The sequence below is a fragment of the Pollicipes pollicipes genome, unplaced genomic scaffold (genome assembly GCF_011947565.3).
Source record: "Pollicipes pollicipes isolate AB1234 unplaced genomic scaffold, Ppol_2.1 Scaffold_6138;HRSCAF=7277_pilon_pilon_pilon, whole genome shotgun sequence".
NCBI classification, from domain to species: domain Eukaryota; kingdom Metazoa; phylum Arthropoda; class Thecostraca; order Pollicipedomorpha; family Pollicipedidae; genus Pollicipes; species Pollicipes pollicipes.
This window is the reverse complement of record NW_023596818.1, coordinates 13,738,664-13,753,418: the sequence shown is the minus strand read 5'-3', so window position 1 is coordinate 13,753,418 and position 14,755 is coordinate 13,738,664. Positions and strand designations below refer to the sequence as shown.

General features: G+C 53.2%; 1 protein-coding gene across 1 annotated transcript; it reads right to left on the bottom strand.

Annotated features, from left to right (window-relative positions):
* Positions 1-12: 12 nt before the first annotated feature.
* On the bottom strand, positions 13-13,637 carry LOC119106445 (intraflagellar transport protein 52 homolog). The gene is made up of 12 exons (XM_037230093.1): positions 13,552-13,637; positions 12,953-13,080; positions 12,088-12,181; positions 11,570-11,693; positions 9,275-9,419; positions 8,703-8,805; positions 7,752-7,931; positions 5,293-5,439; positions 3,223-3,318; positions 1,087-1,246; positions 554-648; positions 13-176 (listed from the first exon to the last, which is right to left on the bottom strand). Exons 1-12 carry the CDS (start codon positions 13,567-13,569, stop codon positions 132-134), a joined length of 1,335 nt encoding a protein of 444 aa, XP_037085988.1. The 5' UTR covers positions 13,570-13,637; the 3' UTR covers positions 13-131.
* Positions 13,638-14,755: the final 1,118 nt, after the last annotated feature.

Genomic DNA, 14,755 nt, shown 5'->3' with positions numbered 1-14,755 from the left:
CCCGCCCCTCGCACCGACGGCCACCGGACTGAGGGGCGTCAGACTGACACCGCCCCTCGCGCCATCAGCTGCCGGACTGAGGGGCGTCAGACTGACCCCGCGCCTCGCACCAACGGCCGCCGGACTGCCGGCTACTCCATAACCTCCTGCTGCTCGTAATACCCGGTGTCGAACTCCTGAAACGAGGTCTCCAGTCAGAGGAGGGCGCACCATCTAACGCTCTCAAACTGGTCAACGTCAGCGACACGGGTGAGGGATGGTGCCGTCTCACTGCTTTTTATCATGGAGTAATGCTTTCTTGTCCCCCTATATCACTGTGCAGTCAATGTTCCGTTGCGAGTATTCGGCGTAAGCCGGTCTTTACAAACTGGCCGACACAACAGCCACTCCAAAAGAATAGATTGTCACCTGACATCCAACGCATGTTAGGACTCAGTGAGTTACAACACACAGGCGTGGCTTTCCAAAACGTTGCCGCGAATCAGTAAGAACAACGCACTGCACGTGTCCGCAACACTCGGCCCTGCGCTCTCGAGCTCTGGCCGGACCGCACCTGGTTCAGCTTCCTGAACTCCACCAGCTGGAACAGAGTGTACTCCAGGATGTGCTTGGCGCTGCGCGAGTCGGGCGGCAGCTTCACGGTGATTCCTGACGATGGGACACAACAGCACGAGGTCACGAACTGTGCGGAGAGGAAGCCAGAGGCAGTGCGGGGAGGGGGAGGAGGCAGGGGGAAAGAAGAGGTGCAAAGACTCGCCGACAGAGGCTGGAGATCATACGACCTCGGCACAGTTCTGAGGACAGCAAAGATCACCCCGATCCTAACCCATCTGAAGTATATTGTCAGAAAATTCGCCACCCAATCGCCTACTCCTGAAGAAAATAGCTCCCCGAACGAACGGTCAGGGATCACGTTTCGGAAACCAGAATGAACACACCGTCAAATCCCATAAAAAGCCTTCCGATCACAGGCGCCATGGCGAGGGAAAACACGTCTGGGAAGAGCAGCACGACTCATTTCCACACAGACCACCGGTGGAGGCAGCGGCGGCGGCCGCCACCCGCCCCTCCCCCTCGCCCACGCACCCATGACGTCACCGCACTCGCGGGCGTAGTACTCCAGGTCGGAGTCGTTGCACTTGTTGGTGGCCTGCGCCAGCCGCGACTTCTCGCTGCTGAAGGCCTCGTCCAGGTCAAACAGCTCGAGCGGCGGGTGCGGCAGCTCGCGGAACGCCGGCGGAAATATCTGACGTCACGCAAAGGGTGTGACGTCAAACCATGACAGCTCGCGGGACGACGGTGGGAACATCCGACGTCTTACAACGGAGGCAACAGAAAAAGGGAGGAATCAATGGACACTTGACGTCATTCACCAAACACCAGACACTGCCAGGGATCCAGGGAATACAGTAGAGGACTCACGACACGCGGGGCACACAAACAGGAGCTGTGAGCAAACACGACGGATTCCCATAGCTCGCAAACGACAATGCATGGGTTACAATGCCTGGAGGACGACGGCTTGAAAGCGCAAAGATATACTGAACTGCATCATGGCTTCCGGGCGGGTAATTTTGCCAGCGCCTCAGTCGCTAAATAACCATACACCTTCAGCGCCTAACCGCACGCCACAGTCACCAAATGTATACTACTTTAACACGAGAGCCGAAAGCTCACAAAACTAGACGCTGCGTAATATCATACTTGTAGCCTTCCCAAGCCGTGAAACCAATGCCAGCTTATCACGATAAAAGCAACATACTTACAGACAAGCATGTGGCCGTAATGCCTGAATTGGTCAGGTGGAAAACTGGAAAATTTCTGGCGCAGCAAACACCAAACAAGTAGCCCATGTCGCACGGCTTGAGAAAACACCATATTGCCCACCGATTTTCGTGGTGTTGCAACAGCCATCGTACCGGAGCATCGAGGAGGGAAGCAAGCAAGGTTGGGAAGGATCGGCCCTTCGTGAATCAGGATAGCAGTAGTCCTCGCACGGTCCGTGAGGCCGACAGAAGGCAAGGTACGGGCTACTGCTTCATCCTCAGCTGTCGTGCGCCAGCGACATACAAACCGCCATGTACTGCAGGTGAGGAGCAGGCAACGCTTACCCAGCACGCAGGGATGTGCATAACACTTCTGGTCCGGCTTCATGATAGTTTTAGGTACGTGGATAGACTTAGATGGATAGATTGGTAGAGCTCCGGCCCGTCAGCGTCGGCCCACGTGAAGACATCGCACTGCGACAGCTGGCTCAGAGCACAGACCGCGCTAGCCGGCTTCAAAACAGTGACAAAGTCGGCATGTTCTCCCCAGAAATAATGCTTTGGGGCGGAGGTACGTTATTCAAAATGTTGGCCTCATTAGGCCAGATCCTGGACCCCGGCCCTGATGAGTTGTGACAATGGTCATCCTCACCGCGATTCGCCATGCAAAAACATGTATTTAATTCGCATCTATCTGATGGATTTCTGACTGGATAGGAAACGATTACATTTCAGGAAGCACGTGAATTGTGTCGTCCGTTGAACTCGAATTGATTGGACTGTCATGCACGGGAGATAACGTCTTCGGACATACTCCGACTTTGCAAGGTCGGTTAAGGGAAACTGTATTGCACTAAGTCGGTGACGTTCTGGGCTCCTACAACACTGAAGAGACCTGGACTAGAAACACTCCAGTTTCAGGGCGTGACTCTGAGTTTTCAATAGACGGAACACGACCGAAAAAGTACGGTTCTCCGTGTGATTGCCCCAGTTTTTAATGCTGATGCAAACTATATTTCATGACTCATTTAATACCACATATTTGTATTGCTGCTCAGCGGTAAGTCCGGCCAGCGCGGCTGACAAGCTTATGCTTGCCCAGCATCGCAAATATGCACTCTTGCGCTGACCATGTCCATTGTCATACCTTCATGCCACTGCATTCCAGCCTTTTCGTACTGCCAGCACAGCCCAATTTCCCTAAATGCATCATGCATGATGACGGGCCAATAGAAGCCCCGACGTAAGTGGACCCATCAGCTTTTAATGCATTACAAACACAGACCACGTACAAGCCGGGCCTGGCAATGTCCCGCGGCGCTAGCCAATCGCACCAGCGCGGCGAAACCGATCTCGAGCGACGGCAGCTGGCGCTCAGGAGGAGCGGCCCGCAAGCAGCCTGAGTCGAGTCTGGCCACCCCTGACTCGTGACTCGTCGCCCCGAGTCGGCACTCACGGCGGGCTGCAGCGGCGGCAGCGGCGTCTCGAACTGCGGCGTGATCAGCTTCAGCGGCTCGTGCTTGACGCCCAGCTTCTCGTACGACTCGATTGCCTGTCGAGGAGGAGCCGGTATCACATGACGTACACGCTCAGCTCCCAGCGCGACTCGGTCGCTGCCAGCAGCGGCGCATCGCCCTGCCTGGAGTGACGAACGCATCGCAAAGAACAACGCCTGGAAAGTGTCGTCACGTGCGCTACGTGACCAACTGCACGACACAAAGGCCGCCCCGCCCGTCTGCGGGTCCCAACCAGCCCCGTGGTACGACTGTCTGCATCTGACACAGCACCTGGCACACCCGGCTGACGACGAGGGAGCCGCGTCACCGAGATGCTGGGCCGGCCTACAACACAGCGTTGCGCACAACTCGATCCCTTTACAGCAAATGATCACCGGAGGAGGGGTGAGGGGCATTCGTGTGAAGCGGCTGCGGCCAGAACCACGGTGACCACTGGTTAAGACAAGAGTGGAGGGAGCTGACACTGAGTGCCCAAGCGCTCATACGTGGCAGGTGGCTGTTAGTGACACGCAAAACACTTAATCTTACAATGCGTTACAGCCAGTTCATACCCGGCAGACTGGCTGCAAAATCCGCTGCAGGTTCTGCAGTCGTCAGCTGTTGAAGACAAGAGATGCAATATTTAAGCCCGCAAGGTCTGTAAAGCGCGGCCAAAAAAGCTCAGAACGCTACCTCTAGTGTGCGACAACAGGCTGCAGAATCCGCAGTCAATCCGCAAGGTGTGGGCGGGCCTTGACGCTGGTCTTGACCTGACGTGTGACAGTTCACCTCAACACTTCATCCGCCGTCAACATAACCCCACGAGACAGTCGCTGCCTCCTCCCCCAGCCATTCAGCCCGCAGAGGTTTGTCTTGACGCTGGTCTTGACCTGACGTGTGACAGTTCACCTCAACACTTCATCCGCCGTCAACATAACCCCACGAGACAGTCGCTGCCTCCTCCCCCAGCCATTCAGCCCGCAGAGGTTTGTCTTGACGCTGGTCTTGACCTGACGTGTGACAGTTCACCTCAACACTTCATCCGCCGTCAACATAACCCCACGAGACAGTCGCTGCCTCCTCTCTCAGCCATTCAGCCCGCAGAGGTTTGTCTTGACGCTGGTCTTGACCTGACGTGTGACAGTTCACCTCAACACTTCATCCGCCGTCGACATAACCCCACGAGACAGTCGCTGCCTCCTCTCCCAGCCATTCAGCCCGCAGAGGTTTGTCTTGACGCTGGTCTTGATCTGACGTGTGACAGTTCACCTCAACACTTCATCCGCCGTCGACATAACCACACGAGACAGTCCCTGCCTCCTCTCCCAGCCATTCAGCCCGCAGAGGTTTGTCTTGACGCTGGTCTTGATCTGACGTGTGACAGTTCACCTCAACACTTCATCCGCCGTCGACATAACCCCACGAGACAGTCGCTGCCTCCTCCCCCAGCCATTCAGCCCGCAGAGGTTTGTCTTGACGCTGGTCTTGACCTGACGTGTGACAGTTCACCTCAACACTTCATCCGCCGTCAACATAACCCCACGAGACAGTCGCTGCCTCCTCTCTCAGCCATTCAGCCCGCAGAGGTTTGTCTTGACGCTGGTCTTGACCTGACGTGTGACAGTTCACCTCAACACTTCATCCGCCGTCGACATAACCCCACGAGACAGTCGCTGCCTCCTCTCCCAGCCATTCAGCCCGCAGAGGTTTGTCTTGACGCTGGTCTTGATCTGACGTGTGACAGTTCACCTCAACACTTCATCCGCCGTCGACATAACCACACGAGACAGTCCCTGCCTCCTCTCCCAGCCATTCAGCCCGCAGAGGTTTGTCTTGACGCTGGTCTTGACCTGACGTGTGACAGTTCACCTCAACACTTCATCCGCCGTCGACATAACCCCACGAGACAGTCGCTGCCTCCTCTCTCAGCCATTCAGCCCGCGGAGGTCTGCCAATGCCATAACCGCACAAAAAAACGAGACGAACACGGGCCATCATCACGAGTAAGGGAGATGGCCGCGCCGACCGACCTGCGGCACCAGACGGGTGTTGATGGAGAAGACCTGCGTGTCGAACAGCTTGGTGTAGTCGGCCGGCACGCTCTCCGACTCCTGCAGACAGACGCGCGGCCGCTCCGCCAGGATAGCCGTCGACGGGATCTGGCTGTAGTCGCTGATCTGGCAACGCAGAACTCATGGAATCACTGACAGCACGCAGCCGCTCTGTCAGGACAGCCGTCCACGGGATCTGGCTGTAGTCGCTGATCTGGCAACGCAGAACTCATGGAATCACTGACAGCACGCGGCCGCTCCGCCAGGATAGCCGTCGACGGGATCTGGCTGTAGTCGCTGATCTGGCAACACAGAACTCATGGAGTCACTGACAGCACGCAGCTGCTCTGCCAAGACAGCCGTCCACGGGATCTGGCTGTAGTCGCTGATCTGGCAACGCAGAACATATGGGATCACTGACAGCATGCGGCCGCCCCGCCAGCACAGCCGTCGACGGGATCTGGTAGGATCCGTTGTTCTGGCAACACAAGACATATGACGTCACTGGGAGCGTGATAGTCCGAACTGGCCCTTGTGGAGGTTTCTTGTTGAAGTGCTGTTCTGGAAACACGGGGGAGACGTCAGCACGTGCGTGACGGCTTCCTAATGATTCCAAGGACTACATTAGCCACAGCGCAGAGCGGAACATGACGTCGCTCCGTGCATAAGGTTACGGTTATCATTTAGAAAGGAAACACATGGGGGCGTGTATGTTTGCTGCTGATGCAGCAGCACACAGATGGAAAGACAGCCGAACAGGTGACGAAGGTTCAAGATAATCCAACCAACCGACAGCTGTATGCCAACAGTAGCTGCAGCGATCGCCCGCATGCAAGCATGGTTTAAATATTTTAAGCGATTACGCAATTGTTTGGCGATTCAGTGGCAGCGAGTAGTACATCTCCGTCGCCAACGATGTAGGGGAAAATGTTGAAATCGTCAAAGTTTGGCTGCGACGACAGTCTTCATGAACAGACTAAATCTTCCCCAGTCTGGCGAACCCGATCATAAAACGGCATAACACGCCAACGTTAACAGCATTTTCTTCGCTCGGATCAGGCTTAAAGTACCGTCCTAGCGCCCACTCATTAGTGGGAAAACTGCGGTAGAGCAGACGGCAGGACTTCAGGCGACAACGCCGATGTCATGAGACGAACATGACCGACCCGAGGTAGACCATGAGAGGTGGCGCAGACTGGTTGGTAGAGCGTTCGCCCCTGACCGCATGCGTAGTGTCGTGAGTTCGAGCCCGGCTGCTGGCACAGAGTTCCATCGCCGCCACGGCAATCGCTGTGAGAGCGACGTCCAATGGCCTTGGACGATGGCTGCGACGTCCCCCCCCCCCCCCTGCCAATAAGTAGCATTACTATCAAGCGCAACGTGTCGGGGCTATGATGCGTTACTAGTTCACAGTCCACGGGTCCGCGACGGCGTCAGGTATCCGTCTCGCTGCGCCCTTGGGCCGAGGCCGATCGCGGCAGACCGCCCGGCGGCGGCGGCACCATTTGACCCGACCCAGACGGCGGTGGGAGGGGGGGGGGGGGTACCCGGAACCCGTTAATGATCGTCAGACGGCAGGGCGCGGCGGCCTGGAGGTTGGCGCCACCAGGCCGCGCAGTAAGGGCTTCCGCTGCGGCACGGCCGGCCGACGGCAACCAATCACCGGATGGCAGTCCTGTTGCCATGGTGACGGGCTACACAGAGTACAGCCGGGTCAGAGAGATACCCGACGTGTTTCTCTAGACAAGACTCTTTGAACTCACCACGGCACTTCGTGTTGGTAGATATTCCATGACTCTCTAAAAGTGAGAGAGAGTATTGCACGATTGCGTGTCTTCGTCTTACAATCTTTCTTGCGCTTATGCCGCTGATCAAAGAAGTGAAGTTCAGTCGGAGAAGTTATAGAACTTGCAGAGCATTCAATGAGGCCTGCTCTGCCAATTTCACGCACTGCCTTGAGCATGTGAGGCGCTGCAAAACTTGTGTGCACCTAATGACAGGAGGTAATTGGCCAACTGCGCAGACGCGGCAGGCGATGTGTGGCGGAGACATGCCGTTGTGGCTACCTGTGCAGTTGATTAACTGCGCCGACCCCGCAAATGATGTGTGGCGGGGACATACCATTGCGGCATATGTGCAATTGTCTGACTGCGCAGACTCCGCAAGTGATGTGTGCCGGAGACACGCCATCGCTCGTTTAAAATAAAGCCAAAAGCGGCAGAACCAGACCATGAGGTCGCTGAGAGCACGGTTCAGCACGGTTCAACACAACACCAGGCCATTCACAGATCCCGAGCTTCCGCCTGGACCGCCCCCCACTGTTCTAGCAGCATGCAGCCACTGGCAAGGGAGCATGTAACGCCCCTACACGAGCACTGATCCATGCTCCACCGAAACCACGCTGTCTTTTCACGCAGGAGTCGTGTCATCGTCCTCACCTCCGGGTTTCCGGCGTCGATCTTGTTCAGAGCGATGACCTCGGGTCGGGTCAGGATATCGAACAGCACATCCTTGATCTTGCTGTTCTCCTCCTTGTCCAGGTACTGGTCGGACAGCATGGCCACAGAGCCCAGCGCGACGATCTTGCCGCCAGCCTCGTTCTGGTACAGACCGCAGATCTGGAACGCAGTGGATCCGTCTCGGCTTTCCAGGCGGAGTTGTCTTAAATATCAGACATGTTTACGCTGCGCCGGAAAAGTTATTTCCGGAACAAAAAGGTGATAATCAAGCATGCAGAATCATCTATAAGGACTGCAGATGGACGAAACAAGAGGACGGAGACGAGTCCCAAAAGTTTAGAAGTACAAGCATGAGTGTTATACATACAGAGCACGCACCGGGGTCAGGGACGTGCACCACGAGCTACATACCAGGGATCGGGAGCACGTACCAGAGATCGGAAGCACATATCGGCTATCGGGAAAACGCACTGAAGATCGGGAGCACGTAGCTGAGATCGGGAACATGTACAGGAGATCCGAAATACGTGCTTGAGATCGGGCGCGCGCATCAGAGATAGGGAACACGTACTAGATATCACGAGAACACATCAAAGATCGAGAACACGTACCTGAGATCGGAAACATGCGCCAGAGGTCCGAATTAGGAATAAAAAAGGGCGCACGCACCAGAGATCGGGAACACGTACTAGATATCCCGAGCACACACCAGAGATCGGGAGCACGTACCAGAGATCGGGAACATGCGCCAGAGATCCGGACAACATATCAGAGATCGGGGCCATATACCAGAGACATCGGGAGCATGTATCGAAGATCGGGAGCACGTATCACAGATAAGGAGCACGTACCAAAGATCGGGATCACGTACCAGAGATCGGGAACACATCCGCACATCACGAGCACGCACCGGTGACGGGAAGCACGTACCGGTCTGTTACCCGGGAAGGCGACGCTGCCGGTGGAGAGCAGGGGCACAGCCGGCTTCACCACGTTGATAGAGGCGCCGAACGGGTACAGGTAAACCAGAGCCCTGCGGCAGGCGGCCGGTTCACGGCACCGGCCAGCGCAGCAGCGCTGCACAGTGGTGCTGACACGGCCGCTGAATACAGACTGCTACGGCAGGCGCGCACACAAATGATCGACTAAAGGGAGGTCGGATAGCGTTGAAGCATCCACGCAGGAGGCCGGTCGGGGCCGTGGTAGGCAATAAGTGTCCGGCGACCTTAAAGGATTTTGCAAATTCTTGCTTGAAGGTTGCCTACCGCATTTGCTGAACACGAACGAAAAAAGGTTGCGTGAATATGGAATGCAAGCCACGCACCTTGATGCGAGCCGTAAGCACGTACCGTTCCGAGCTTGAGATATTCTGGGAAGCTCCATAAGTGCGTTAGTGTATGTTCCATCAGCGCAGCTGCATTGCTGGCGCAAACAGCCAAAACCCATCGGGCCATCTCGAGCTGTTTGCAGAGGCTCCGGTGCTCCGACGGAGCGGCACTCACTGTGTGTTGTTGCCATCCTCGTCCATCCCCATTCCGGGAATGCTCTTGCCCGCCATCTGGCTCAGAGCACGGTTCAGAATGCCGTTCGATACGTAACACTCCTTGGGGTGGAAGTACTTGTAGTACTGGGACCGCACCACAGCATCTGGGGGAGGTACAGCGTGTGATGAGGCGATACGCCACCCACGATGAGGGAATATGCGCGATGAAACCGAAGCAGCGCCACACAATACAATGAACAAAAAGAAACGCAAAATAATGAACACGGCTGCCTGCACAAAACATTTAACATCAGGCGAAAGCAGTCAGACGCAGCCTTGCACAAAATCATGTCCAACAGCGCGGAATCTCATCCGAGCGTACGTCTGCGGTGGTCAGTGACCCACACAACGGGAGACAGCGGCACTGGCCGCGGCCAGGCAGCCCCGTGGCTGCCACGTCACACGGGCGCGCCTCGTGCGCCAGCGCCGGGGGGCCGCCCACAGGGGCAGCACGCACAGCTGTCAGAGGGGCGGCGGGGGGGGGGGGGGCTGTCAGAGGGATCTCGGGTGCGTGTCGGCGTCAGGAGAGAGCGGCAACACGGCAAGGCACTCCGGCCCGGCGGAGACTGCTGCCGGTGGACACGGCAGGCGGTGGGCGGCCGCAGACGCCGGAGGCGCCGCGCAGCACGGGACTGGCAGACGGCCGATCGCGGTCGTCACAGACACAAACAGCAATCACCAAGCCGGAGAAGGTGACGTCATTGGGACTCTTCACACAATGTGGAGAGCAGCAGGCTTTGCGTAGCATTGTGAGCCACAAACGAAGGGTAAAACCAACACAGCATGAGGGGAATCCCAGACCCTGGTTGCAAAGCTCTTTTGCAAAAGCGACTTTCAAGCCACACTGCACACAGAGAGGGGACGCTCAGGACGGGCGGCATGACGTGATGTACTGCACGATGTCTGACGCCACTTGTCGAATATTACATTATTCTTGTCGAATTATGCCGAATATTACATTATTGATGTTGAATATTACATTATTCCTGATTATCTTAACTGACGTTGGTCTAGATTGTCTCTGGCGGCAAAACCCTCGCCGCCAGGGACAATCAAGTAGTTTTACATGTGGTTACAAGGCCCACGCAGAAGCGTAATAACAGTTTTGTGTCTGACACGCGGCCGGTGAGATTAAATCCAGACAACTCCATTCAAAAATTCATTCACCCCTAGGGCATTTACCACGCGCACAATGCAGACGAAGTGCTTCAATCACGAAAGGAGATTGCCTGTACCAGAGCCGTTAAGCCAGCATAGATGCCAGCAAATCTTCCAGGAATGCGACAGCTTGCGCAGGGCAAGAGCGCCAGTCGCTGAGGCAAAAATATCCGCCGGCGAGATTGCCAGAAGCCTGTGCACAACGGCCTACCGGGGAGCACATTCAAGTGAAGATTGTTGCATGGCTCTAATCAGTTCGTGGAAGGACCACGTTGATAATCATGTTTCTTGTGCTAGACAGCTCAGTCAATAAGGCATACGTATGTTTCGCGCTGACAAGCAAATTTGGATGGGTGCATGTCTCTTTTTTTTGCTTCGCAAGCCTTTTCTATTCAACGGCTGAAGACGTGTCACTAAACCAAGAATAATGCCAAGCGATGTATGGAAAGATATCGCTGTAAGTTCAGTCGTATCATGTTGTAGCAGCAGCTGCTAGAGCGTGAGTATCGTACACAAACCGACAAAAGTGTCCCCTGTAAGCGGAGTGGATACTTCCATGCGTGAATAAATCCATAAATCCACCCACAGAAGTCTCATTACGTAAGTTGTTCAGCGCATTAGTAAGGAACACTATTCACGTAGGTAAGACAGTAGTATTAGCCTGATTTCTCGGCAAAAGTAGGGGAATGGAGATATAGTTAGGTTGGTATTTCGGCAACATACCTTCATCGAAACAATGGTAGAAGTCTTAAACAACTAGAAATAACTGTTATTGTTCCGATAAAGGCATGTCGCCGAAGAATCAACTAACTATATTTCCATTCTCCTGTTTTTTTCCGAGGATTTAGGCTAATACTACTGTCTTTTTTATGAGTAGTGGGTCTCATATTTTACGAATTTGGTGCAATTGATAAGCACGTGCAATTTTCCCCATTTCGTTCGAAAAAGAAGGCCCTACTGCTCGACGCACCGCTTACCGCTACCGGCGAACACGTCCGTCATGTCATCCTCCGCAGCCCTGCCCTGACCGCTATCGATGTTCCTGGGGCTCTCGCCGCTGCCGCCGCTGCCGCCCTCCCCAGCGCCGCGTTCTCACCGCTGTTGATGCTCATGCCGTACTCCTCCAGCAGATAGTTGATGTTCGTGCGACTGCGCTTCTCGCCGCCCTCGCCGAGCAGCACCAGCAGGCTGCCGCCGTCAGCCACGTACCGCTTCATCGCCTGCCGAGAGGCCGGGCAGTCAGCGCAGAGCTCGGGGGCCGGTCGCAGCTCGGGGAGGTGACTGGCAGCGTGGGGCAGAGGTGCCAAGCAGATCGTCACGAGTTGTGCTGTGTGCAGGCACGTTATTGATGTCGCCAGTGCACACTGAGGCGGGGGATAAATTGTGGGTGCTCTGGCACAAATTGAATTGCTCGCGACAGATCCAAATCACCAGCCTGCACTACATCACACTAAGAATATTCCGCGACCGCATCAATCAGGTTTCACGAAATAGCTCGCTTCCCGTCAGACACGGTGATCTTTGGATCCCATTACGCAAAGCACGCAGTCACGCGAGCCCGTGCCTGAGCCTCTGGCGGACTCCCGCCGAAGAGGGTGCGAGCCCCCAGCTCACCTCGATCTCATGCACGCTGAACTTGTCGGCCGGTCCGGGCACTACGAACACACGTGCCTCCGCCAACACCTCAGCCGTGATCTCATCGCCGTTACTGAAAACCGCGCACACGGCACACTGTGAGAACACTCACCATGTCTTCAATGGCTGTGTCAAATGTTGGGCATGGCAATGTAACATGGAAGTATGTAAATCTAGAACATATATCATATTTGCATGGCAATGAGAATTGTTAGAAGATGGCATCAACCTGGTTCATAATGCACACCTCACTTCCTCTATACAGGTATTATCATAATCAAATACATAAGATATGTCACACAATATATGCAAATCCTTATGATTTGAAGATATTAAGACAAGATCGAAATTGGTCCATTCAAACCCCTGAACCTTGGGCAAAATTGCTCCAAAAAGTTGACTTGAATGACATGGGTTTGCTGGACATGGATTTTCATGAATGTCACCAACCAAAAGCAACTTCATGCATGCTTCATGCATGTGACACACCTGATTTTGTTCCAATAAATCATGTGCTGATGAGCATGGTGCTAAGCATGCATTCCAAGATGATGAAGTGTTGAACATTTGCCACTTGCCAACCAGTCCACAAATTGTTAAGTGATAAGCAATGAATGCAAAAGATTGAGCCTGGTCACCCAACATGCAAGCTTTAGACATGTCCCGAGATTCCTGGTAGCCTCAACATGTCCACAGAAGTGCTATCTATAATGGCCAGTGTTAACCCTCCTGATACATCCACAGCAAGTCCATAAAAAGCTAGATGCAAAATGAGGCTGATATAAAGATGATCCATAATTGCTACATCACTGAACACAAGTCTGCATGCTACAAGACAACCCACCTGCTGGGTTTCCAGTTTCCCTTCAGTTTCCTAGCCAGTGTTTTAAGGCCAGCAGATATCTGGAATGTTTCCCCTTTGGATGCATCAAATATCACATGGTCTCTGCTGCCAGCAGAGCCCTGGCTGCCCTGCAACAGACAAACACAGCCAACAGGAAGATAAGACACATTTTCAAAACAGTGCAGTCTCATTTCATTTCAAACAACACTCAGTGGATGATGCAAACATGCAGAATGCAGTACATCACTACAATGTAAGCTTACCAGGTTCATATGTGCATGACAGGTTGCATGGATTTACAGAAGTGAATTTTGTGGCATAAACTCCATGAACATATGCTCAAGATCTGAAAGCATGGTGTTAATGGTCCTGCCTTATTACTATAACATGGCTTGTTTTATGTGCATGCCATTCTGGGTGCTGCATATTTCTATTCACAACTTTGTTTGTTGTTCCTTTAATTTGTGTACGTGTACTTGTAAATTCATGAATCTAGTATTCCAGAAAAATGCTTGCCTGCAATAATAATGATTATTCTCGCTCCTGATGCTAAAGAACCCAAACAAGTCAGAGTATGGTAGAACCAAAGCATTGCTTACCTCAAAAGAAGGTGCCATGCCAGAAGAACTATTGTTTGCTAAGCTGAGTCTTTCAAATGCTAACAGCAAGAATGTATTACAGCTCCTTTACCTGTAAATATGGGGATTATTACTATATGATATAATGGATGCCACACACGCTCATTATCATTTCATATTTCATGCTTTCAAAAGGTGACCCATCACAAGAAATCAGAAAGAATAATACCAAGAAGTAATAACAATAATAAGTTGTATTATTCAGGGCTATAAGCCAGCCGCTAGGAATATCAATGGGAATACACAACCAGTTCTTAACATTGGTATTGAGCTGCATGCTTGAACCGACAATGGTCTTTTTAACTGCTGAGAGCCAAGTCCAAGGGGAAAGCAATGGAAGTTCCATCCAAATGCCTTCAATCACAAACTATGTATGACAAATATGACCACATAGCCGGATATCTCAATATAACGAAACATCACGTCACTGCATTTGGACATTTATGTATCCTGATATATTACTTGTCCCGTGTGCGTTAGTTTACATGATGATCAATATGCTTCCAAACTGCATTCCAGATATGGTAGTGCTGATGGTAGTGGCATCAAATTTTTGCGCCAACGAAGAAATATGCATGGCCGATCAATGGCAGCTATTCATGGGTTTTATACAAAACCATCTGCTAAGATCGCTACAATTAAGCATGACAATGTGCCGTCGGAAGCGAACCGTCAGAAGTCAGAAGAACTTTTCACACTTCATTCCATAACAGTTCCATAGATACGTACATATTTTGAGTAGCAGGAGACCACATTTACCGGCTCTCAATGTGGGCAAGAAAGGCCTCGAGCTCCTCATTTTTTCGGCACCGTGAGCTCCTGATTTATCGGCACGGTGTGGCGGGCCGAACGATTCTACCCCTACTTTGAATGGTTCCCAGCGACTTTGACGAAGGCTATGCATACGAAATGCAAGCTAAATACCAAATTGTTGTATCTTTTATCAAATAATTCTTACTTTGAGCAGCATGGTAGTCATACGGGGAATCCAGGGAAGAGAGGAGGGCATTGCGGGCAAATGTCTCTTCCAATAAGAAAGTAAAGGCCCCGCAGAGGCCCACCTTGGGCGCCGAAGGCACCCTTTATGACGGCGCCCCTAAAGGAGCGTCCGGCACGGCTAAACAAGACAGGGTATGAAATGGTCATAAAGACGCAAAGGGGCTCC

What these genes read in the sequence shown, in the direction of transcription:
- LOC119106445 (XM_037230093.1), bottom strand. An exon ending in TCAGCGTGCATGAGATCGAG is followed by an intron (nt 11,694 to 12,087) that starts GTGAGCTGGGGG and finishes GCCTCTCGGCAG; the next exon opens with GCGATGAAGCGGTACGTGGC. An exon ending in CCTTCCCGGGTAACAGACCG is followed by an intron (nt 7,932 to 8,702) that starts GTACGTGCTTCC and finishes ACTGCGTTCCAG; the next exon opens with ATCTGCGGTCTGTACCAGAA.